Here is a 26,280-nt window from a genome sequence, read left to right on the forward strand (position 1 = left end):
GAAAGGGAAGTGAGTTACAAAAATGGTTCAAATATGGTGTACATGCATAATCCCATAAAAAATAACATAAATATTGACTGTTGCTAGCGTTTCTTGACTTATGAAACAATGGTCTTATTGTGCATCCTCTGGCATCAGCGTGTCGAGCAACGAATTCTGGGGCTCCAACTCTTCATGCCATGTGGGAAGGGTATCTCCTGGGTGGAACTTCCTCAACACCCCTTCTGAGTTTATCTGCAAGTCACATGCCAAAGATCGGAAGCAAAAAATAATTAACAGAACTAAAGCATATGTAAGTGATGACTACCATCTGAATGAAGTTTAATGTGAACTAAATTCTGTGAGAAAGGATCCTTAAACTATGATGCACAATTTTATAGCACAGGGGAGATCCCCACGAACTCAGAGAATGAACAGAACTATATCAATTTTAAATTGCACTGGATTGACAAAGTCCAACAGTAGCTCATCATTTTAAATTGGTATTGTACTCATCTTTAGAAACATAGACTGGGGTTTTAGAGAATACAACAGAAAGAAGAGACTCACAGTGACAGTGCGAACAACACCTCCACTAGCACCATCTCGAGCAATTGCAAGTGAGACTGCCTTCACCACTAATTCCTGCAGTAAGTTAAAGTTGCCAGTCCAAGATAAAAGAGTACTGAAACTATTAGAATACACTTGGATACAATTTCCAGCAATCAAATAACATCCAGCATAATTTGGCAAATTGACATTTGCAGTACCTAAGATATATAGGACAGAGATTTTGCGTTTTGTTAACTAAGCAACAGTCATTACAAAAGTCATCATTTCGATCTTATTTAACTCTTAGAGGATAGGATATATAAAATTGATATAGCTCAAATAGATTGTAAAATGATGGTGCTACTGACAAGGGTATACACAATTGGAAAAAATAACATTTGATTCAACCAAGTCATCAAGCTAGCAGCACTAATTTGAGCTTAAGAAGGCCTATAAATTGCTGTAGGTGAGTATTTCCTATCCTGATTGCATCTTCTCACCACTCATCCTACTCTAGTCCCCCCCCCCCGAGTCACTCAGCTGTGAGATTTAGACTTGAAATCAAACCTGGTTGCTACACCACCACCTCCTCCGGTTTCAGTAAATTTGTATTGATTTTTAGCTTGCTGAATCAAATGTATGTTGTTTGGATTCAAAAGTCCTACAGGCTACAAGTTAACAACCTTACCCTGAAATTTAGAGTTAATTGGTGCTATATCGAATTGAGACCTTCACTTGAATTAAAGCCAGGTTTACCACCGGTTTCTGCTCTTCGAAATGAGCGACTACTTTTTGTTAAAGGATATTACTTGCATTCTGTGAATTGGGTTGTGGGCTGCCTCCGAAGGGCCGTTAAAAGCCCGTTGGGCCTTTAATGGTTTGCTTGCGGCAATTTCAGAAATTGTATCTCGTCGTTTTCCCGTTAAACTGTAAGCAATGGGGGTCATTAGGGCTATGGGGAATTCTTTGCAAACACAAAGTGGATGGAGGAAGAGAACTTGTAACCCTTTCTCCATTGTTCACACCGAAAAAAAAAAACAGAAAAACCACCTCCACTGCTAGGTGAAGACACATTTGACTCACCGTGGACGTAGGCACCTTGCCAAACCACGAATATCCTTGTATTGTGGTTGCTTGATTGATTTTTCTTTTGTTTCATTCTGTTTTCGGCATCGTGAATAGGTTTCAGTTTCTACACTTAAGCTATTTACAAATAAGTCCTTGACTTTCCAGATTTACTTAAAAGCATCATGAATAGGTTTCATTCTGTAACTTCTGTTTTGTCCCCTACTTCAATTTAATTACTAGAAAATCCCCACTTTCCAAATTCTATTTACTGTTGGCCCATGTCACTTGTTACTTACATACAAGGTGCTGAATTGTTCCATAAATAACAGAATTGCCACTACCATTGTTATTTGAGTTGTTTATCATCTGGGTTTGGCCCATAGTAATCCATAGTCAAGTTTGTTCCAGGATCGCACGATTTGACCTAATGCTGTTGTAGATCATTCATACTTCCTTTTTGTTTCCTTGCAATAGAATTTTGGTTACTTAAAATTTATGTTTCCACTTTAGTTTTTGGATTACCTGGTGGGCCAAGGAAATTTTTTGTAGGTTCCTTTTTTTGTGGAAATTTTTTTGTTGGTTACTTTAGTCTATTGTTACACTGCCATTAATTCTGATAACCTCCAAGAAGACTACAAAACCAAATCTGGAAGGAACAAACTTTGTTGCACTTAAATAAATAGAAAACAAAATTTTAAATCTCAATGCTTTTCATCCTTCTCCAATATTCTGGTTATCTGTTCATCTCATGATTTTATTTGTAAATGTTATTAACTGCTAATCCATTTTAAAAACTGAGGAAATTAATAGACTTTAAAATTCAATGTCCCGAGCCCATAATCCAGTAGTTCTTTGGAAGGCAGTCACTATATCAACTGTAGGTGGTAATGCAGGAGTAGATTACAAGAAACTACCCTAGCAATTTATAACCCCAAACAATACAAATAGGAGTAGGAAACAAGGAAATAAGACCATCAAAAAAACCGCCAAGGATACAATACCAATGCAGGAACAAAACCAGCCCAAAACCCAACCCGATAGAAGAGAGAAAGACTTGCTATAGAGCTGGAGAGAGGTGCGGCCAGGTCTGTAGGAGTCCGATTGAGCTGCACTCTTGGGCGTAGATAGTCCCTAAGGAAGGTACAAAAACCCCCAAAGTTGAGAGGATTCTAATAGCTGATTGTGAAGTTACAAGCTTTCTTGATTTTCTGATCTAGGAGAAATAATCGCAAGCTTCAAGAGAGAAAATCAATTCTGGTTTGTAACTTGGACAGATTTGAACTTCTGAATACTCACACAACAGTCGTATACTTCAACAACAGTAACTTTATGATAAAATAGAAAGCTTTAGACAAGAAGAAACAAAGAGAAAAGTGGGGGAGGAGCGGCTGTCTCGGCCCGGGCTTCTCACCCACAGCTATCTCGGCTGTTCTAAGCAATTGACTGCAATTATTCTTTATTCAAATATGAAATTATGAGTACATAAGCTCCTCTATTTATAGAGGGCAGAATAGCAATCAAACTACTACTAGGAGCTAGTTTCCCAATAGGAGTAGACACTACTTCAACTAGGAACTAGTTTCCCAATAGGACTAGACACTCCTACTACAACTAGGAATTCAAAATTGGACTAGAAATAATAAACCTATGTGGAAAACAAATAGAGTCCTAAGACAATATAGACTCAACATACCACTTACTCAACTCGATGGGCCCAATGGCTCACTAATTAATTAAAAACAACTACTAATTATTCCACTAGCCAATGGGCCCAATTGGCCCTTATTTGTACTTAGCCACTCAGGTGGACCAAGTAGGGGTTCGGCTGACTTCTTGGTTGGACCCTAGCCACTCAGGTGGACTAAGGCTGGACCCTTCTTCCTCTCATATTTCCTTCCATAATGTGCATCTACATCAGCTCCCCCTTTCTTAGAATCATTCAACTCCGATGAATGGGTAAAGGACATGTAGTGCTCATAGAGGTCCGTGTCAAGGCGTTGAAAGTCATCGGCATGGATCCAAGTACAATCCTCTCGTGGTCGACCTTTCCATTTGATGAGGAAGAAGTAGTACCCTTTGCCCCCACGATCTGTGGTGAACATGTTGTCGAGAACACCTTCGATGACATTATCTTTAGGGTTTGCAAATTGAGGAAGTTTGAGGGTGTGTTCAAGGTCACCGTCATCAGAATGGTGTCCCAAATATATCGTCAGATCAGCTACATTGAAGACATTGTTGATCTTCAGAGTAGGAGGTAGCTCTAGCATGTAAGCATTAGTGCCAATGCGCTTCAAGATCTTGTAGGGACCCATGTTCCGAGGATGGAGCTTGTGCACTGTACCAGGAGGAAACCTCTCAGGTGGAATTCGAACCATTACCATATCACCAGGCTGAAATTCCACGTAGCGACGATGTCGATTGGCAGTTGCTTGGATCCGTCATTGCTAACAGCGATGCGACGACGAACATCAGCATGTACCTCCGTGATGTGTCTAAAGAACTCATCGGCTTCCACACTAATACGGGCCTGAGGTGGCAAAGGTACCAAGTCAACCGATCGTTGAGGCTGCAGTCCAAGGATAATCTCAAATGGTGTACGACCTGTGGTGCGGTTGACGGAACTATTATAGGCGAATTCAACAATGTCCAGTATAGATGGCCATGTCTTTTCATAGCCTGGACTAGGCATCGAATTAAGTTGCCAAGACTTCTGTTCACCACTTCGGTCTGTCCGTCTGTCTGAGGATGGAATGCAGTGGAGAACTTGAGTTTAGTATTTGTTTTCAGCCATAGGGTCTTCCAGAAGTAGCTCATGAACTTGACATCTCTATCTAAAACAATTGTCTGTGGTAGACCATGTATGCGCACTATCTCTTTGAAAAAGAGTTTAGCCAAGTGACTTGCATCAAGAGTCTTCTTGCACTAGATAAAGTGTGCCATCTTGGAGAAACGATCTACTACCATAAATATGGAATCATACCTTTCTTGTGTAGGTGGTAAGCCTAGGACAAAGTCCATGCTTATGTCTTGCCAAGGTGCGTGTGGAACGGGCAGCGGTGTGTACAATCTTGTATTCTTCTTTTCTCCTTTGGCAAGTTGACAAGTGTGGCATCTCTGTATCACATGTTGCACATCCTTTAAGAGCTGAGGCCAAAAGTATAAGTCTTTCATCATGGAGTATGTTTTGTCCTTGCCAAAGTGTCCACCCATTCCTCCTCCATGTAGCTCTCGAATCAAGTGATGTCTCAAGGTCTGGGATGCAGAAGCGAGTGCCTTTGAAAAGATACCCATCATGTATAGCAAATTTGTCATCTAGTCCTCCTTGTAGGTTGTTGAATACTTCTGAAAAATCAGCATCACTAATGTACTCCTCTTTGATGTGTTCCACTCCTGCACTTTGTACTGTGAAGGTGTTCATCATCATCACCTTTCGACTAAGTGCATCAGCCACTTGATTCTCCTTCCCAGCTTTGTACTTGAGAGCAAATATGTATCCTTGCAAGTATGAGATCCATTTAGCGTGCCGATCACTAATGGTCTTTTGTGAGTGCAAGTATTTGAGTGCTTTATGACCGAATAGAACACGAACTCTTTGCCAATTAAGTAATGCCTCCAATGCTTGAGGATTTGAACAACGGCATAGAGTTCTAAATCATCAGTAGAATACCTTCTTTTTGCACCATTCAACTTTTCATTGTATTCCAACATGGGATGCATCAGTAGCCACTTCAAACATAAGATCAAAATTGGGTAGTCTAATCACTGGTCCTTCTGTCATCTTTTGTTTGATCAAGTTAAAAGCTTTAGTGGCTGCTGGAGTCCATTGAAATGGGACTTTTCCCCCATTTTGTGCATTCTGTAATTGGGGCTACAACGGCGCTGAAATTCTGGATGAATCGTCGGTAAAATGAAGCAAGACCGTGAAAGCTACGAACCTCGGTCAAGGTCTTTGGAATATGTCAATCAACAACACTTTTTACCTTCTCCGGATCAGCTTCTATGCCTTGTGAAGACACAATAAAACCAAGGAAGATAACCTTGGGCAGCATAAAGGAACATTTTTTCAAGTTGATGTACAAATTTTCTGCCTGTAGTACTCTCATGACACGTCTCAGATGCTCTAAGTGTTCATTTTGTGCTTTGCTGTAAATTAATATGTCATCAAAGTATACTACAAGAAATTTGCCGATGAAGGATCGTAGTACATGTGTCATCACCCTCATGAAAGTGCTAGGTGCATTGGTGAGGCCAAAAGGCATAACCTTCTACTCATACAAGCCTTCTTTTGTTTTGAAGGTTGTTTTCCATTCATCCCCTAGACGGATTCGAATTTGATGGTAGCCACTCCGTAGATCAATATTTGAAAAGATGGAGGCTCCTGTCAACATGTCAAGAATATCATCCAAACGAGGAATAGGAAATCTGTACTTTACCGTGATTTTGTTAATGGCCCGGCGGTCAATGCACATACGCCATGATCTGTCTTTTTTTGGTGTCAATAGGGCTGGTACTGCACATGGACTCATGCTCTCAACCAAGAACTCTTTATTTAATAAATCATCCACTTGTCTCTTGAGCTTGGCATACTTTGTAGGACTCAGACGGTAAGTGGGCAAATTAGGAAGTACTGACACAGGCACAAGGTCAATGGCATGTTGAATATCCCTCATCGGTGGTAGTTTATCAGGCAATTCCTCTGGCACCAAATCTAAAAAATTAGCAAGTAATTGTTTGATTTGTGGGGGATGTTTTACCTCTATCATTGGTTCAACAGCCTTGGTAACAAGAGCTATGATTAGGCTGGTTTCTTCACTAATGGTCAGGAATTCTCTATGGGGCAGCACGCAGAGCTTGTTGTCCACAGTGTTCTTGCTGAAATTTTCTTTGCATGGTTGCTTCTTTTGCTCAGTGGTTGTTTTGGAAGAGGTCTTAACAACATTCTTTAAGACATGTCTCCTTAGTTGGGCAGCCCTTAACTTGTCTTTTACCTGAGGTATGTTGAGTGGGTTTAGAATGAATGGTTTGCCTTTGTGATCGAAGATGCATTGGTTCTTAGTACCTCCCACTAACACATTGTTGTCATATAACCAAGGCCTTCTAAGTAGTACATCAGTGAGGACCATGGGAATGACATCACATTATACACTTTCTTCATAATCTGAGACCTTCAATGGGACTAAACACCGTTGAGTTACAGCCATAGTGTTGTTAAGAGATACCTTGTATGGTTGTGGATGGGATTCAGTCTTAAGCTTTCCGTCAATGACAAAGGCCTGAGATACCATATTCACACAACTTCCACGATCCACAATCACTTGAGCTTTGCGAGGTCTACTAGACATTAAGGTGTAGAAGATATTGTGCCTCCTCCAGTCTTCACCCTTAGTTTCAGACACTAGGATTCTTGCAACCACATTGATATAAGCATGAGGATCATCACTCTCTAGTGTAAGCTCATCTTCCAGTTCATCTTCCTCTCCTTCAACTGCAACATTAACTGTCCAATCATCATCCTGAGGTTCGTGGATTTGTAAATCCGGATTAGATTCGATGGCACTGATGACAGAGTTGGATCGTCCCCATTTAGGGCAGAATTTTGCCGTGTGTCCAGTCTTTCCACAACTGTAGCATGTCACAGATCCACTCTCCCTTCCCATTGGAGCCTTCCCCTTATCCTGCGTATCTTGTGGAGCTCGAGTAGGAAATCCAATGGGTTTGGTTGGTACATAAGGCTTTTTGTTGTCAGTTGGCTAGATGTACCTTTTGGAGGTTGTTTTAATCAGATCCTCTGCTTCTAGTGATTTGCAAAAACAAGTACTTAAGGAGGGTATCTTGATCACACCAAGCTTCTCACGAATATCATACCTTAACCCCAGTTTGAAACGGGATATGAGTAGTTCTTCATCTTCTTTATGGGCACCTGTTCATGAAAGCAGTTCATTAAAACGATCAATATAATCTCCTACAGTCATAGTACCTTGCCTGAGAGTATTCAGCATGTCGTAGAGCCGACGTTGGTAGATGGGTGGTAAGAATCTATCGTTAAGGATAAATTTCAAGTCTTCCCAATTGTGAAGCATCTGACAACTGCAGATCAGCCTATTCTCTTCATTCCTCCACCAATCCTTAGCTCCACTAGTTAACTTAGTGACAACTAATTGGACTTTCCTTTCTTCAGGCATACGGTACCACCGGAAGTAGTCATCAAACGAAGTTACCCAGTCCTCGTAGTAGAGGGGATCGTGCCTCCCATTGTACTCTTTCAATTCTAACTTGACCTTGTACGTATCGTCAGGATGATAAAGCTGATTGTCATACTCATCATTCTAAGCTGGGACATTCCTTCTAGGTTGCATAGTGACTCTTCTGGGAACATTACCAATGCAATTAACAAGTTGAACATTAGTTTGGGCAACAGTTGGTTGGGTGTTAGAGTGGGCAGCAGTACTCTCTTTTAGGTCAGCCAACTGTTGGTCATGTCCATCCAACCTCGTAGACAAAGCTTTGATTGCTTTCATCACATCTTGAAGGGTGGGTTGGGGTTCTTCTGTCTGAGCCATAGCTCTGATATCACTTAATACAGAAGTAGATTACAAGAAACTACCCCAACAGTTTATAACCCCAAAGAATACAAATAGGAGCAGGAAACAAAGAAATAAGACCATCAAATAAACCCCCAAGGAGACAATACCAATGCAGGAGCAAAATCAACCCAAAACCCAATCCGATAGGAGAGAGAAAGATCTGCTATAGAGCTGGAGAGAGAGAGGTGCGGCCAGGTCTATAGGAGTCTGACTGAGCTGCACTCTTGAGCATAGATAGTCCCTATGGAGGGTACAAAAATCCCAAAGTTGAGAGGATTCTGACGCTTGGTTGTGAAGTTACAAGCTTTCTTGATTTTCTGACCTAGGAGAAATAATCGTAGGCTACAGGAGAGAGAATCAATTCTGGTTTGTTCACAAGCAGTAACTTTAGGATAAAATAGAAAGCTTTAGACAAGAAGAAACAAAGGGAAAAGTGGGGTAGGAGCGGCTGTCTTGGCCCAGGCTTCTCACCCACAGCTATCTCGGCTATTCTAAGCAATTGACTGCAATTATTCTTTATTCAAATATGAAATTATGAGTACATAAGCTCCTCTATTTATAGAGGGCAGAATAGCAATCAAACTACTACTAGGAGCTAGTTTCCCAATAGGACTAGACACTCCTACTTTAACTAGGAGCTAGTTTTTCAATAGGACTAGACACTCCTACTTCAACTAGAAGCTAGTTTCTCAATAGGACTAGACACTCCTACTACAACTAGGAATTCAAAATTGGACTAGGAATAATAAACCTATGTGGAAAACAAATAGAGTCCTAAGACAATATGGACTCGACATACCACTTACTAAACTCGATGGGCCCAATGGCTCACTAATTAATTAAAAACAACTATTAATTATTCCCCTAGCCGATGGGCCTAATTGGCCCTTATTTGTACTTAGCCACTCAGGTGGACTAAGGCTGGACCCTTCTTCTTCTCATATTTCCTTCCATAATGTGCATCTACATCAGGTGGATTCACCCTATCAAATCATTTGGTGAAAAATTTGTATCCAAGGGCATTTACGTAAATATACAAGGATTGGTAATCATCTAAAAATACCCCTTTTGAAACATCTGCCACATGGCAGATTAGTTGGAACTCAAATTTTCTTGACATTTGTTCTTGTCATCATATCCATCCTGTTTGTTTCAGGCTGATGGTGTTCCCCCACATGGCAATATAAAGCTTGAGAAGTGGCCAAAGAATCATCATTGGAATCTTTGGTTTAACAGCTGAAAATATTGGGTGGACCATATGGTTGAGATGGAACCCCAAACTTGCAAACTAGCTAATGCAAGGGGCATAAAATGCACTCAACAGTCACTTTCATTGAATCTATCCTTTGCATAGCTCAAAATGGTGGACCATGAAAAATGTTATATTATTAACTTCTAGGTTAAAACATTTTTCATCTTTAAAGAATATTAGTAACATTTAAAAAAATATATGTAAATTCACTCAAGTCACAATCCCAATTTCTGATACTCCGATCATGCAATCAACTTCTAAGTTACCGATTTCCATCAAGCATCATAAAAAAAAAAAACAAGAGACTTGTTCCAGATGCATCTCTACTAAATAAAACTTTTACATTTGCAAACACAAGAGATTGCATACCTCTGCTTCATCTTGGGACATTCCTTCCCTCCATGCTTGATCAAAGAATCCATACAAGTAGCTGGAGCCAGATCCTATAAACATAAAGATTATAGTCCAATATAAGATTGCAAAGACCTAACTACCAAAGTCAATTAAAAAAAATTGAAATTTTTAATCCTGAAAAGGGACTTCATCAGCTTTAGAAATGTATCAAACTACTATTAACCAAGAATAGTACTTCCACAAAATAATTTATTATCACTGACAAGATTCACAAGTTTGGAACATTACAGCAGTTGTTATATTTCAGACAATGAATTAATAATTCAACCACAATATTTGGATTCAAAATGCTTGCAAGGAAATAAATCTTAGATTTAGTTGTCAATTTCAGGGAAGAATTGGAATTAAAAATAATTACAAGTGCAATAAGTAGCAGACATTTTATAATTTATACAAAGTTATTCTAAAAAAAAAAAAGGCAACCCAATGCACAAGGCTCCCGCTACTGCAGGGCCTGGGAGGGGCAAATGTAACAGCCTTACCCCTTGCTTCGCAGGAGAGGCTGTTTTCAAGTTTTGAACCTGCGACCAGGCCCCTGAAAAAGTGGGCCTATAAAAGTCCATACTCCATAGGGGCGTACATGTGGTAAGTATTCATCTATATTCCCCCCTCCGTTAATTTCATTTTTTTCTGTTCGGCTACCTTTCATTATAACAATTATGCCTTTCCAACCCCCTTTCTCTTGTTCATTCAAATAAATTGAATTTATTTGGATCTCATTTAAGAACTAATTTTTCAACACAATCTTCTCTTAGAACCAGGTAGCAATGGCATACCTCCAATTGAAAAAGGTTGCTCCAAAATTGTCCCACCAAGAGGCACAGAATAAATTTTACCTCCTTCATACCGGTCCCATCCACCAACAATGAGGCCAGCTTGTAGCATATTCTGCCAATATCAGCAGATAAAAATAAAGAAAATTGGAGATGTAGATTGGCACTGCAGAAGTCAAGTGTAAAGTGATGGACACAAAACACAAAAATAAATGCAATTTCTCATTATAACATTCCAATAACCCCTCAAACAAAAATAGGGGTGGAAGTTGAACCAACCTACATCCACATATGATGTAGGAATTAAAATATTAAATGTTTTTTTTTTCCTTTGGACTGGCTCACAAATATGAAGGAACATCCTCCCTTCTCCTTTTATAAGAGGATGATCAGCACAGTGTCTACAAGATAGCAAGAGTTTTCAGAACAACATGGGTAAAATCCAACCTGACAGTTTAGAAGAGTGAGTACCAACCCTTCAGGAGGGTACCACATTGGATATAATAAAATGTTTGAGAGTAATTGGCTATGATGTTATATAGAAAGAGGTATCAAACATTTACAAATAATAGTAACTTGAAAGATTCAGCAGACGTAGTTTTAAAGGGTGAAACTAGGAATTGAGAAGAGATGGGATAACTTTTTTATGCTACCGAGGAAGCCCTTGAACCTGCCCGACTTTACAGTTAAAAATAGTAACCCCTTGATCTGTTACATGGGTTAGTAACTGGGATTTGAAATAGGCTCCAGTTTGAGAGTTTTGAAAGAACAAAAAATAAAAAAAACACTTCAACAAACTATAGATGCAAGGGAAGATTAGAGAAGAAGAATGGAAATATGCAAGTGAATTTCTACTGATTAAATTAACTTCTGATACTTCTAAATCTACAAGACACTTTGACTAATCGGTCTATATGGAAGCCAAAAAAAAAACAGCAACCAAGAAATCCGTTTATCAGGATAAAAAAAATAAAAGATATGACAGCAGAGTTAGGATGCTAGCAGAGCAGCAGACAACAAAGAAAATCCTTTCACTTACCAAAACTCATGTGACAGAACAAAGTAATTCATCTTCATGAAATGGATAAATTTGGGGAAACTTTTAAATTTAATTGTCCAGCAGACAACAAAGAAAATCTTTTCATTTACCAAAACTCACGTGACAGAACAAAGTAATTCAACTTTATGAAATGGATAAAATTGAGGAAATGATTGTATCATATAATACTTCACTAATTAACTATTAACCTACAGGAATTTTGAAGGTTGGAAGGCATTTTTACTCTTAATTCCCTGAACTCTATTCCAAGGTAGAAAAATAAAATACTAAAGGGGGTAAAAGTACATCTTAGAATTTTAGAAGGATGAAAGGTATTCCATCCAATAAACATTCACCAGGAGAAAAAACTGTCAGAAGACTATTTGAAACCTATTTCAAGGTCAGAGATCATTTTCTACCTTTTAGTTATGGTAGAAAAAACTGTACTTGAGAGAATCTATGACAAGAGTTTTAAACTTTTTGCTGAGACTGAAGAATATGGATCTAGGGAAAACAAGATAACAGGAGAAGATATAGTTTTTTTATTCCTTAGGCTTTTTCCTCTATGTTAATGAATCCTTTTGTACCATTGCATCTCTGTTTCTGGATGTCCATAAATTCACTTAACAGAAAGGATTACTATTATCTTCCTGTATAAAGTTGAGGTCCACAAGTCAATTACATAAGATACAAACTAAAAGGACAGTTTAGCCAAACCTTATTGTTATATGACAAAAGTCTGACTAGATTTGCAGCGACCTTCACAGTTGCAGGCTGTCCAAGTTGTATTCTGAACCAAAGGACAGCACATCATAGTCAGTAAATAAAAAGATAAGTACATAAACATGGTGTCTAAGTAACACGCCAGACTAAATATATTAAAATGCGGAAAGAATAGTTCACCACTCAAACAATCTCATATAGTTGGATTTGTGGGAGATGTCCTCTGAACTGGCAACATGAAAAATTTTGTTCTCCTCCTGGCACATTTGAACCCATGTATATGACTCTTCTCTTCTCCTAGAATTTTATTGCTCCCAATTCATTCAATAAAACTGGACTTATGAACCAACTCTCAGACATTTATTCTGACACATTTTGAATTCTGATTGGGAAAATTGATTAATGGGTAGAAGATGAGGTGGAAAAAATGTCCTCAAAAGTTTGAGCACCAAACAAACTTCCATGTGGCGGATTTACCCACCAGACAAAGAACAGTTACCCTATCCACCTCACAAGAAAAACCAATCCCTTGTCAATATTAATGTAACACGTTATCAGAACATGCAATTGCACAATGTATATATCCACTGAACAATTGCCATTAGTTTACGTTTTAACAGCATCTTTCATGATTAAAAGAAACAAAAAAAAGGAAGGGACAAAGGAGATATAAAAGACTGAAGGTGACAACTAAACCTAGAAAAGGAGTTGCAGGGTATCCGGTATCATGATAATACCACCAACAATCCAAAAATATAAGTACCACGTTGAACAAACTATTTTGTAGGAAAGGAAGGCCAGTCCAAGTGCTTCTTCATTTCAGGCACATAGACCAACTGGCCACAGAAAAATCCATTGTTCTTCAACTTACCACTACAAGGTCCTACTTCAGAGAGAAACCAATTACCACTATTCACTAACACACACCCCAACCCCCCCCCCCCCAAAAAAAATGCTACTACCTCCCTATGACAACATCTACCAACAGTGACCCTCTCCAGCAGAATGAGTTGATTTTATTATCCCTATGGCTCAGAATCTGGAATCTTTGAGTACTGTCAAGACCATAGACATTCTGCATGACCAAGGGACCTGCCTGGTGAATGTTTTCTTCGGGGTTAGGGAAGAGGGGGTAGGGAGGACGGCATTCTCTTACCCTCAGCTAAGGGGAGGGGGTTTCTAAAGCACTCTTAATTTCCACTGCACAACCTTCTTTACAAACATGACCTATGAGTCCTAGTTCAAAATTTAGACCAAAATGTCGAAATTTCAATCCATATTTTGGGTGTCGAAACCAAATGTCATGAAAATTGAGGTTTACAGGCTTCAATGTTTCAGTTTTTCACCGAGTGGACCATTTATCGGTCCCATTTTGGCCATTTCAGTGGTATATTTCAGCCATTGCGACCATTTCAGTGCTGTTTCAGCCATTTTGATGGTATATTTCTGTTCTGACCAGGAGTCGAACTCCCCGTTGAAACCAAAATCTTGAACCTTCTATGAATCTATGATACAGCTGAATAGAAAATTACATACACATGCATATGTTTCTCTCAGTTGGTCTTACAATTGACTTACATACACATGCATATGTTTTATCTAATATATTTAGAAAAAAAAAAAGGGCAACAGAATAGGTAGTCTAATAAAATTTAAGCAAAAGTAGTACAAGGAACTCTGAATTTGACATGGAATTGGCAAGAAATACCTTTTGGGAAAAGAGGAAATACCTTTGAAAAAAGGGGCTAACGTAGAGCTTGAAACCCTAATTTCCCTAATCAAAATCTATGGTTAATTAGGCTGCTGACAGGCCCAGGTATAACAGTATACAATTGAGGAACTTGGGGTTTCAGACTTGGCCATTGATAAATCGACATAAAATTGTAAACCGGGATTTAAAAGATCATATCACATAACAGTTTCAGAAATCAGCACACAAATGATGAAGGAAATCAGAATATGAGAACAGACAGATAACTAATTCTGACTATCAACAGAATAGAGAATCCGAACTACTTAACAGATACGAAACCAGATAAAGAAAACAAAAACCAACTGAACAGAACTTCAGATGTAAGTGACAGGTCAATAGATTAGTTACCAATATTAACCCACTGAGGAAAAAATCAAAACTGCTCTAGCACTGCAACAGCCAACAGACTGGGAAGAGGTAGCTTTGTGAAAAGGGAGAAATAGAAGGCGAAAGAAAAGAGAACTTTGCTGCTGCTGCCAGGGGAAGAGAAACAGATCAACAGCAGGTGAGATCTGCAGAGAAGGAGGGAGAGACGGGGAAGAAAGGGTGACTCAGTCACACACACCCCCGCCCCCCACCCAAAAAAAAAATTGCTCCAATTGATTGGGGTTTCACTCGTTTTAATGTAAGCGTATTGAGAGATCAATAACCCCCAATGATATTTCCCAAAACTCCAGCAAAACCAAGCAAAGTAACAAAGAATTATGGAATCGGATTTAGAGCTAAACCCAAAATAGGGCTGAAACTAGGGTAACATGCAGTTGGGGATGGAGGGCTCAGAATGGACTGAGATATAGATCGAATGGAGGCCTTAAGGTGGTGATGAAAACCCCAAAATATCTTGTGGAATGGATGGCTGGTTTAGGAGATCCAACAGTTCTTGCTTTCAGGGACTTAAATTAGGGAACTCGAAGAGGAACCTGTAGAAGGAGATCCCACTGGCAGATGGAACGGTAGTGCTGGTCAAGTCACTCTCCTAGGGTGTCTAGCAAAACCCCAAGAGCCCATGCTGATCACATGTCGGACTTGGGAGATATGGCACTCAAAGAACTTCAAACCCTAGCTTCTTCTTGCTGAAATCAATTCTGTCCTAGGCTGTATCTTCACTGTTTCTTCAATCAGTTTTGTTGCTCGTCTTCAAACAATGTTCAGATCACTCTCTCACAAATCAGATTAAGAGAAAAGAGAAAGGAGATGGGATAGCTGTGGGTGCGATGGCTATCTCAGCCTGGGCCTCTCACCACAGCTATCTCAGCTATTGAAAAAATTCTCTCTCAGCATTCGGAAGCAATTTTGCCGCAAATAACGTTCATAAAATTGTGTCTCAAAAGTTAAAGTGATGTCCTTTTTATAGAGGTTTAAAACTCAAACTTAAACTAGGAAACCTACTTGACTTTGACAACACTTAATAGGACTCCTACAGCTTAGGACTTAAGCTACTAGCTAATTAATGCTTTTGTCAAACAAAAACTACTTAAAAGACTTCCCAAACATAACACGAAGACTCCAACATGGAGTAGGACTAAAAATAAGACAATAAAGCAACTTCTAACCAAGAGAACCAAGCCCATCAGTAGGCTGGTTCAATCAGACCAGATCTGGAATGCTGGGAGGCTGGTTCGAACCTTGGCCTGAACCTCTCTTCTTCCTACTTCGATAGGTGATGCCAAACCTGGGATGATCTACATCACATTTTATACTAAATCAGAAACTTAACAACTTAAATAAGATTTTAAAATGATAAAATACTAGCCTAAATTGAATCTGCAACCAGACTGGATGCCACAGCTTTAACTTACATAGTGACCCCTTGAGAAATAAAGAATTTACATAAGAGACCGGAAAATAATTAAAGATATATAGAAAACACCTTCTACAACCATCAACCAGAATTTGATAGCCCATAATTCTTAGGCTTTGGCTTCCAAAGCCAGTAATATTTGTTTAGCCGATCCAATGCTACTGCATCAGGGGTCTTGTTGGCTGCTTTTTTGGTGTTTACGGGGGAAAGGAATGCAAGATTGTTTCAAGTTGAATTCAGTGAGGTTCTAATTGTGATTGAAAAAATTAAGATGAGAGCAGTGAATTGGGCTTCTGTGGAAAATTACTTCGAAATTATTCCCAATGGTTAGCTGTTTAGAGACTTAGGTCTGTCAATCTTAACAAAGGAAAAGGTGAACCGACCAGAAATTCGATGGGAGTCCCCTCTGAAGAACAGTTTAAACTGAATGTATATGGATCTTTGTTAGGGAGTCTAGGTTCTTCAGCTATCGATGGCATCATAAAAAGAGGATATGGTTCTGTCTTTGGAAAGTTCTCAGGTCTGATTGGGAGGAGGACTCAATTAGAGAAGAGTAATTAGCCCTCAAACATGGTTTACAGACATTGGAAAGGAATGGTTTCTATCATGCAATTGTAAAGAAGTATTCAGCTAGTGTGATTCGATGGCTGCAAAGAGCAAACAAAGAGCCACGCTGTTATGCTCATTACATTTGATCCATTCATTCCATAGCATCTCATATGCAAATCACTTCCCAGTTGAATCCAAGACTGCAAATGAACTGGCAGAGAACTTGGCAAAGTGAAGAGTTATGAGATTGAGATTATGTTTTGGGGATGTAGTTCCTTTGTTAAGCAGCATTCTTATTTGGCTTAGTTGTATGTTTAGCTTGCATTCTCTTACTAATCAAAAAAATTGTTAATTATCTAATGGGGCAAGGGTACCATAACCCTGGGATAAAAAAAGTTAAATAGTTCTCTGCAGGAGAGCTTTACTGTAATGGAATTTTCCGAAAGGGACCTTCTAGAAAACATAATAATCAGCAGAGGTATTTTAGCAAATAACAAAATTCTGCAACCAAAGAAGGTAGTCCCTAATCTTTGAACAGAAGAACAGGTACATTCCAATTGAGACATCTCACCCGTTGAAGATTCAGACCAACTTGAAACTTCAGATTCAGGTTTGTATCTCAAAGGCCTCTTAGAAGCAGCCAATAATAACTCAAACCAGCCGCTAGAAATAATAAATTAAACCCCTGAAACTGACCCAGGCAGAAAGAACAGAACCAACTACAGTGCCAATTCAGCTTCTCACGCCCCCCCCCCCCCCACAAAAAAAATGCGAGCTAGGGTTCCAAAATCCTAATACAGGTCACTATGGGCCCAGCAAAGTGATGAAAATCCAAATATATAAGAGCAGTAGCAAGATCGTAAATATTCAGAACAGTTCAAGACCTTTTTGTGTATGGTAAACAATAATAGGGACTAAAAAGTAAATAAATTTTGAAGGAAAGGGAATTTCTGGAGTTAATTAGAAGAGTATTCTTCTCCTTCCTTCAACAGAAACTGATTCACAATAGGACCAGAGGTAACCTACATGTGTTATGACTGGGAGAACTCATCCGTATGGGCTCCAATCAAAATGAAAATTCAGATTTAGGTCGGTGATCCATAGCCCTATGAAATCCAACCAAGATTCATTCGAATCAGGAAACTAAAAATTAAAAATCTGAAACAGAACCTGGCAGAAGTTTGCAGGTTATATTCTAATTGCTGTTCGATTTCAACAACTAATGACCTATTTAGGAGATTCCCATAACTAATGGGCCTCTTTCTGGATTCTGGGGGTTTGGCATGTCTGATGCTCTGTCTATTTGCCCAAGTCATTCAGGAAAAAATTATTATACTTATAAATATTTTACATGTCTGCGGAAAGATGCCAAACTTAAGTCATGTAATAATCTACAGGTACATGCGCATAAAATTTATGAAATCCTGAAACCCATGCATACACGACACATATATGCATACACAGTTACACAACCATGAAAATGAAACATCATTTGAACACCTGGATCCAATTAAATCCTTCCCCTGTTTGTACTCCCAGTTCATTGAAGAAATAATTAATTGCCACAAGAAATAACATAAATTTGCTCACATGTGTTGATGGAGAAAGTAACGAACATAATCAGAGACAATTTGAGAATCCGCAGCCTGCAAATGACAAAATTGCAATGATCTATGAGCACCAAAGCAAACAATTGAGCATTGTTGCTTAATCCACCAAATATGATAAGCAAATAAATGATGCCACATTGGAAGGCATGCATTGGAAATAAGGCAAGGCTCAAAGAGCAAACTACCTTTTGCTTCAAAACTGAAACATATGAATGATTTGCTAATACAAAGCAATATTAATGGATTTCACAGCTTAGATAAGGCAGAAAATTACACAAAAATGCAACACTGTTAGCACCATTTCACAATTGTCCAATTAAAGCTATAAGCAAGCCAAAGTTGTTTTTCCTTTTTTAAGACATTGCATGTTGAAAACTGTATTGAGTAAAAATATTCAGACACCAAAATATACAGCAATGGAACACAAAATGTCCCTCCCCGGGGAATACCATGATGGAAAATCAATCTTTGTCCACCAAATATGAGAAAACAACTTGTTGCATTTTGTTGTATTCGGAAATTGAGAAAGCAGAAAAATATTGACAGGCAAAATGGGTTGGAAAGTTTGTCTGTGGAAGGTAGGTTTCTGAAAGGGAATATGAACAGCAGCACACATTCAGGTTGAGAAGGAACCTAAAGATTTTCCTCGCAACAATTGTCTTCTGCTGGCCACAGCTGAGTGACCTACAACCAATGCTATCAGACTTAAGATTCCCACGTGACCAGTTGTATGAAAGAAGCTGAAACTCAGTGCTGTCTCCTACTCTCAGATAGCATCTTAACAAATGGGATTATACCAATATGGAACAGTTATCCATTTTGGAAGGGGTTTGAATTGAGAACTGTTTTGGTGATGACAGATTATGGAGATCTCAAAGAGTCTAATCCTTCCAAGCTCGTGTTCTCTTCAATTGGGGTGATGTTCAATCTGTTCCACACCATTGGTCATTTTAGATTCTCTTATGAGGTATGGACAAGAGACAATTGATGTAATACTGTAATTGAGGAAGCTCAAAACAGTACCAGGGTACGATCTTTTCTCAGAGAATAGGAAATTCTAGATATATAGAATAGGATATTGCTAAAAATTGTTGAAAGATGAAAAAATGATGGAACAATAAACAATAAAAGTAACACCCGGGCTTCACACCACAAGGTGGATCGACTGGATCAAACACTAACCTACCTTGATCAAACACAAGGGATTTCTTGATCAAACTCAAGAGATTTTTGATCAAACACAAGAAGAGAGTTGCATAAGCAAACTGTGATTTCAAATTCTTTGTTGTCCCTGAATGCTTACAATTGATCCATATTTATAGGACCAACTCAACAAAACATTACATACCCAACTTCCAACTAACAATAGTAGAAAATCTTCACTTATTAAAGTTAGGGTAGGAAAATCTTCACCCTCCAACTATTAAAGTTGGAAAAGTCTTCACCTACCAACTACCAAAAGTGGAAAAATCCTCACCTCTTAAAGTGGGAATGGGAAAGTCTTCACCCTCCAACTATTAAAGTTGGAAAAGTCTTCACCTACCAACTACCAAAGGTGGAAAAGTCCTCACCTCTTAAAAGTTGGTATGGGAAAGTCTTCACCCACCATTACTTACAAAAGTGAGTTGATTCCCCTCCCCTTTTCTAGAAAAGTAAAAAAGGTAAAAGTAAAAGTAACTTCTAACCACTTAAATTGAACCGACATTGGACCAACATGGACCATAATTCAATTGGACTAAACTAAAACATAAAAGCATGAAATAAAAACTAAGTATGGAAATTAAAAAGCATCAACAAGGTAAGGCCACATGCTAGTTACTCTTGTTGGCCTTCTTCTCTTTGATTGGGGTGACGTTCAATCTGTTCCACACCACTGGTCATTTTAGATTCTCTTATGAGGTATGGACAAGAGACAATTTTCTTGGATCATAGAAAAGATTTTCTTTTGGATAGAAGCCCCATGGGGTAGAAAACTTCAGGTGATTATTCCTGATGCCAAGAACTGGAGGACATTTGCAGGTTATACACTACCTCATTAGAGGCTGCTTTAGCAGCATACTTCTAACTTACAAGTCATACCCATGTCCGACATCTCATGTAAGCATTGAGACTGCAAGGAATGGAATTTTTTAAGCAATCATTTGGGCATCCTTAGCTGTGTGTGGGGACCTGCGGGTAACATAACTTAAGAGATGGTGGCATGCAGCAGATTTGGCATTTTCTGGCCATCAAGTCGGAAATAATTCAGAGTCATACAAAGTATACGACCATGTGCAAATGGATAAACTTCTTTGCTTCTTGCTTTAACTCACCCAGCTTTATCCCAATCGGCTAGGGCAGCAAAATCTGCCATTGCAATGTACTGAAAGACATCAGCAGGTAACCTTTAACCAATCAAATTCTTGATCTGCTACAATTGGTCACATAAAATCCTCTCTTTTACAAATAAATCAACTACAATTAAATTTTAATAAACTTAGTTTTTACTATACTACTAAACTTGTTTTACCAAAGACAATATTTCATTACCAATATTCAGTGCCAATAAAGGCTACAAGTATTCTGATTGCAATTTGGTCTTCATTTCTGTGGCCAGGCACTTGCTCAAGTGGGCAAGGGATGATTTGGGGCTAGCATAGGAGAAACTTGATACTACCATAATTTTCCATACACTAAAGAATTCCAAGAGTGACTGTTTAATCTCTCAAGAATACACAAGAGCATGGATAACTTGGCACATGGGATGGGGAGGTAATCCCATTCCATCACATGCAGTTCCACTTTGTACACATCACCAACACAGAGATAACAACTCACAAAAATTCGGGCAATGTGAAGGACAAAACCATGAGAAACAAAGCAGATCGCATAATCATTATTAACCAAATAAATCAAATGAGATTCAAAAGTGGACAGCATCAAAAAGGAAAATGAGGCTAAACCCAAATCAAGCCCATATTATTGCAACACGAGTCAACCAGAGCTTCAGATATGACTCATTTGAGAATTCCAGGATGGGATCCGTTCCAATAAAACTTCGACAAGATTTGGTAGGTTGATCGGATACCAAACTAGTATCGATATCCCAAGCTATTTCAATATTTTCTGGTGAAATTTATACATTGTAAGGGTACTATACTAAGAGAAGAATATAGCCGTCCACAATCCAATGCCATCAAACCCAATTTTTTGTAGCAGCAAAGCCAAAAATATGATTACACATCCTAGAGATTGCTATAAGGAACCATCCATCATGGTCAACCACATATATGTGGGAGCATTTTGAGGGCATCATATGGTAGAATATGACCCCTAAGAATCCCCAAATGAGTCTTGTGTCAATATTTACAGAAGGCATGTATCTTAAAAATCCACCACGAATTAGACAACTTTCCAGAAAAAGTAAGGTCAATGGAAGAAGCAACTATGATAGACCAACAATAAAAGTGAATTCTAACAGAACTATGTTCAAGAGCAAACTATGAACACAAAACATGAAGACCACAATCAATACCACTAGGATGTCATAACACAAGCATTCAGAAATAAAAAACAACAATGAAATGTGAGGACATTACTGAGCCAGAGCGACACAAGTAAACGTTATCTGTTAGCTGTGTGATCTTGTCTGATGCCCGGTTAGCAACATACATTCCTAAAACACAAAAGAACAAAAAGAAAACTTAGATTGGAAAAAAAAAATTTTTGAAAGAGCAACTATTAATTGAAACTCATTTTAACTAAACCAAGCCTTTTCCCAACTAATTTGTTTCGTCAGCTTTCATGTATACAAAAAAAATTAAAACTAAAACTAAAATTAAAATTTAAAAAAAAAATACATAAATGCAAAATTGAAATATCAAGAAGAAAAAAGCCAGGATAAGATTCATACCAGTGCTTGTTCTAGAATCGGCACCGAGGACAACGCCTCCGTTGTAGGTTACTCCGATTATGGTTGTTCCCATCGAATGAGGAGCATCAAGATGAAGATCCATTGAAGCAAAACTAGCGTAAAAAAACCCTAGACAGTGAAGAAAATTCAAAGCACAAGCAATTAGAAGCTAGAAAAAACAATTTCACAAGGAGAACTTTCCCCAATGATCGGGAAAAAGAAGCTTGAAAAGGCAAAGTGGCCCTTGCACCCAGAGACGGAGGGGGCCAAAATGACCGCCCCATACCTCACGAAAGGCAGAAATCCTGCCCCTGTTGATGCTTCCCCACGCACTCCACACTGCCCTTCAGGGAACCCTGTCCCCACAGTGCTCAGCCACTAACTCATCCTTTAGGGGCTAAATGGTCATTGGGCAAGAGAACGATACCTGGTCACGTGGTCCCTGCGCAAGACACAGGGAGCACGAAATGAAAACTCACCCCCCTGTTTTGATGCCTGAGCACGCACTCCCGTTGGCCTCTACACTAGCACGAGGACCACGTGACCAGGTAGCAATATTTTTTCCATGGTTAATCGATATTCTCTTCCCTCTTAGGGAAAAAGAACGCTGCCTGGTCGTGTGCAGCCTGCACCCGGACATAACACCCCTTGAAATGACTGCCCCGTCCTAAGGGTGTAAGTCGGTTCAGTTTGAGTATTCAGTTCGGTGTTGGTTCAATTCTAGCGATTGGCATTGGGGTCCACAGCCGAACCAAGTCCCGGATAGGTTATGAACTTGTTCAGTTTGGCTTGGATCTGGTTACTATTTGGTTCCTGAGTTCTGTTCTTATTCAGTTCCAATACTCGGTTCCTATTTTGTTCCTCGCTGGTTGTGACCACAGGTGGACGACCCGAATACGAAGCAATTAAAATTCCTCAAAGCGTGCATTCAATCAGTTTTCAGAACTAACAATGAATAATAACATATTAAACCAGCAAGACCTTGAACACTGTCCAAACAATTTCAAGGTTCTATGTTCGTGGTAGGATAGAGATAAAATAATGTAGACTGCGATAGGGAGTCTAACAAAGTCTCAACTGTAGGATCTTTCTATCAAAAGAACCACTAGAATAGAACAGCCATACAAATAGATCAGAAATAATGAAGAAATCAGTTCTGGAAATTAGGCTATCGATTCCAGAAGTGAAGGATTCTGTGACCAAAATATAATCAGATGTGAAGAGACATAACAGGTACTGATATGGAGTAAGAACAGGTCATAAATCATGAATAAACACCATAGGAAACCAAGGAAATTAGAGTCAGTCTATCGATTTCAAATATGGGTAGAATAGGTCACTAGAAGACAAAATTTGGGAGATTTCTAATATCTCTTGAACACTTTGAAAGAAAAGGTTCCCCTTTGGGTCGAGTTCCCCCTTAGGTAGGGCCTAACTTCGATCCAAAAATCAGCCAAAACTGATGGCTGGTTAGGTCTGGGCAGGTTCTGAAAATTGCTAACAGAGTATGCAATTTTCTGGGCAGAACTGAGAAGAAAAACTGAATTTAATACCTGTAAGAACTTGAGCAGATCAATAACACTTTGTGTAGTTGAGAGAAGAAGAAGATGAGTTAAGGAAGAGGACCTCTTGTGCTTCACACCGCTGAGAGTCAATTGGATCAAACACCAATTCCATCAGCCTTGATCAAACACAAGACAAATCTCCATGTAGAAGACAATAGCAACAACCATTAATTTTTTTATCAAAATCATCTAGGCCTTTAGGAGCCTCCTCTTCTTTATTTATAATGTTAATGGGGGAGGGAATTACAAAATAGAAGGTTCCTCAAAAAGGAAGCCAAATATTCTCCTAATACAATAGCTACTAAAAACTGAAATTAGAAACTAACTGAAATTATAAACTAGTTGAAAAAGGAAACTAACTACTAAGGATTTGACTCAATTAATAACTTGACTCATAAGGAAACAAATATAACTCAAATCAAGTCCAATTATAAAGGAAACTAATGAAAATGGAAACTAACTAGTACTCAATCTTAGAGCCCCCTTTTTAAACCCATAAAAGTGGTCCATTACACTCAAAACACATGGGATCAAAAGCCTAACATGTATGGAACCCAACCCTAGGCTTATTCCTAATAAAACAAGCCTATTTTGGTAATTAATCTGCATCATAAAAGCTTGAAAATAACAGCAGCAGATCAGAAAAATTCTGGGGCAAACAGACATTTAATGGAAAGTCAATCATAATAAGACATGAGACAAGCAGCAACGTCATTGAAGTGTATACGTGAAAGAGAGTGTTGAGAGCCCAATTACCTGAAAATCGTGGGAGCTGCAGACCACCAAAAGGATAGAAGCAATGTAAAACCTATTTGAAGACTACTACACAAATGGGAACCAAGACAAATCGAGATGAAGAAAAGAGAAAACCCATTTGAAAATTACTACACAAATGGGAACCAGGGCAGATCGAGATGAATATAAAGAAGTGTTAGGATAAGTCGTTAAGATTTACCGAGAAGTGAACCGAGGCAGGTTCTAGTCTCTGGAGTTGATTCCTCCTCGGTTGGGGCCGCTGCAACGCTGTCGGAGACGGAGAAGATGAAAAAACCAACAAAGAGCCCTCCAAAAAAAATAGTTGTCGCGGAGAGATCAATTTTTTAATGGTAGAGCGAGACTGCGAGATGACTTTCCGCCCAAGTCACTGCAAAGTGCTCAGCCGCTTTACTACTCCGGAACAATAAATCGGTATCGGAATGGTGCGAATCGGCCAAAGCCGATACCGACTCTTGGCCAATCCGATATCAGTAATTGAATCCAGGGGCAAATCGGTTCGAAGCAGGCCGATCTTAAGGGCACGTTTGATAACGTTTCTGCTGTTTCTATTTCAAAAAACGACTGAAACGGAAATTGCCGTTACCATAAATAAAAACGAAAAACAAGGCATTTGATTGAGCAATTTGTTCCATTTCAAACCCTAATAAACTCAGGCGAGGCCTGATGTATCTAGGCATTCCTTCCTCTCCAATCGCTGCAACGGCAATACACAGGGATACAAATTTTTGGATCCACCATGAGAGTATCTTCGAGGTCCAGCGAAGATGCAGCAATAGCCGGCTTCAGAGATGTCGAATCTCTCTTCCAAACAAAGCCCATCTCCAAAATCCGCAATGTAGAGAAGGATGCGAAAAAGAGATTGAAGAGAAGAAAGAAGAGCTTCGACAACTCATCGGCAATAGATACCACGATCTCATCTACTCTACCAACTCCATTGTCCAAATGAAATGCTCCTATGAGTCTAACTCCGCCAATATTACAATCATCGATAAAGGGATCCACTCCCAAATTGACACCTGAGACCTGATCCTTTGAGGCTTTGGATTTTACGGGATCGCTAATCGTGTGAAGTACCTCATCATATGCCGAAGAACATATGGGATTGCCTTGACGAGTCAATGTTTTTGGAGGCTGCAAATAGGTATCTCAGGGCTAGAGAGGTTCACGAACTATTGATGAACCGCCGTGCCGACAATACTATCGAGGTCGGGACCATGGCCGCCGGCACCCGAGGCCACTGCAATGCCACCCAGTACAAACAGCCATGCTCGGTCTAACCCTCCACCTCCGCCTCCAAAACCCAGCCAAGAAGAAGATGTTGTTGGTCTCTTGCCTCAATCCATTGATGACAAAGGGTCAGTGGGATTTCACGATTTTTTGGCACCAAAATTGTTCCCAAAAACGGCAAAACAATTATGACTTGTTTCGTCATGTCCGTTTCTAAGGACATAAATCACTATAAATTTTGATTTCTATTTATGAAAATAGGAGAAACATAACGAGTTTGTCAAACGTTTTTTGTTCTATTTCTGTCGTTTTTGACACAGAAACGACAGAAACGCGTTCCTTGAAATGTTATCCAACGGGCCCTAAATTCTTAATCGGTGTCGAATTGGTATCGACTGAGATCAATTATTAAATCCCTATGACCTACGAAGGGGTAAATGGTTGTGAATAGATGCCGGATGCCATAAAATGACATAACATATCGGCCGTGTTTATCTTTTCTTTTTTCTTTTTTTTAAGAATTTGATTTTTAACAAATTTACCCTTATTAAAAACCATTTCATTGAAGCATGATTGATTAGGTATCGATATTGCCCTAGACCTATCTTGTGTGAGACCATAATCTCCTTAACTGGTTAGGGTCGTAAGTCTTAAGACTCACTCAACTTGGTATCGATTTTATTATTTTTTCTCTCACCCTATGTTTGGAAGCCGAAAAATAA

At 39.1% G+C, this 26,280-nt stretch overlaps 1 protein-coding gene across 3 annotated transcripts; it reads right to left on the minus strand.

The window, feature by feature from the left end:
- LOC122077226 (proteasome subunit beta type-6) lies at positions 1-24,696 on the minus strand. Of its 3 annotated transcripts, none has more exons than XM_042643097.1 (10): positions 24,510-24,696; positions 24,311-24,373; positions 21,990-22,118; positions 21,676-21,752; positions 18,078-18,133; positions 12,379-12,451; positions 10,626-10,737; positions 9,805-9,878; positions 550-624; positions 1-234 (listed from the first exon to the last, which is right to left on the minus strand). In XM_042643097.1, the coding sequence occupies exons 3-10, from the start codon at positions 22,090-22,092 to the stop codon at positions 115-117; spliced, it is 690 nt and encodes a 229-aa protein (XP_042499031.1). In that variant the 5' UTR covers positions 22,093-22,118; positions 24,311-24,373; positions 24,510-24,696; the 3' UTR covers positions 1-114. The 3 variants fall into 3 exon arrangements, with proteins under 3 accessions (XP_042499031.1, XP_042499030.1, XP_042499028.1); XM_042643096.1 differs by having other exon boundaries at positions 24,311-24,376; XM_042643094.1 differs by lacking the exon at positions 24,311-24,373 and having other exon boundaries at positions 24,510-24,695.
- Between the last annotated feature and the right edge of the window lie 1,584 nt (positions 24,697-26,280).

This window comes from Macadamia integrifolia, chromosome 4 (genome assembly GCF_013358625.1).
Source record: "Macadamia integrifolia cultivar HAES 741 chromosome 4, SCU_Mint_v3, whole genome shotgun sequence".
In the NCBI taxonomy this organism is placed as follows: Eukaryota; Viridiplantae; Streptophyta; class Magnoliopsida; order Proteales; family Proteaceae; genus Macadamia; species Macadamia integrifolia.

Coding starts and splice junctions, on each gene's coding strand:
- LOC122077226 (XM_042643097.1), bottom strand. CDS start 22,092: ATGGATCTTCATCTTGATGCTCCTCATTCGATGGGAACAACCATAATC. Junction 10,738..12,378: donor TTTTGTCATATAACAATAAG/GTTTGGCTAAAC, acceptor TGATATTGGCAG/AATATGCTACAAGCTGGCCT. Junction 235..549: donor GTGTTGTTCGCACTGTCACT/GTGAGTCTCTTC, acceptor TGTGACTTGCAG/ATAAACTCAGAAGGGGTGTT.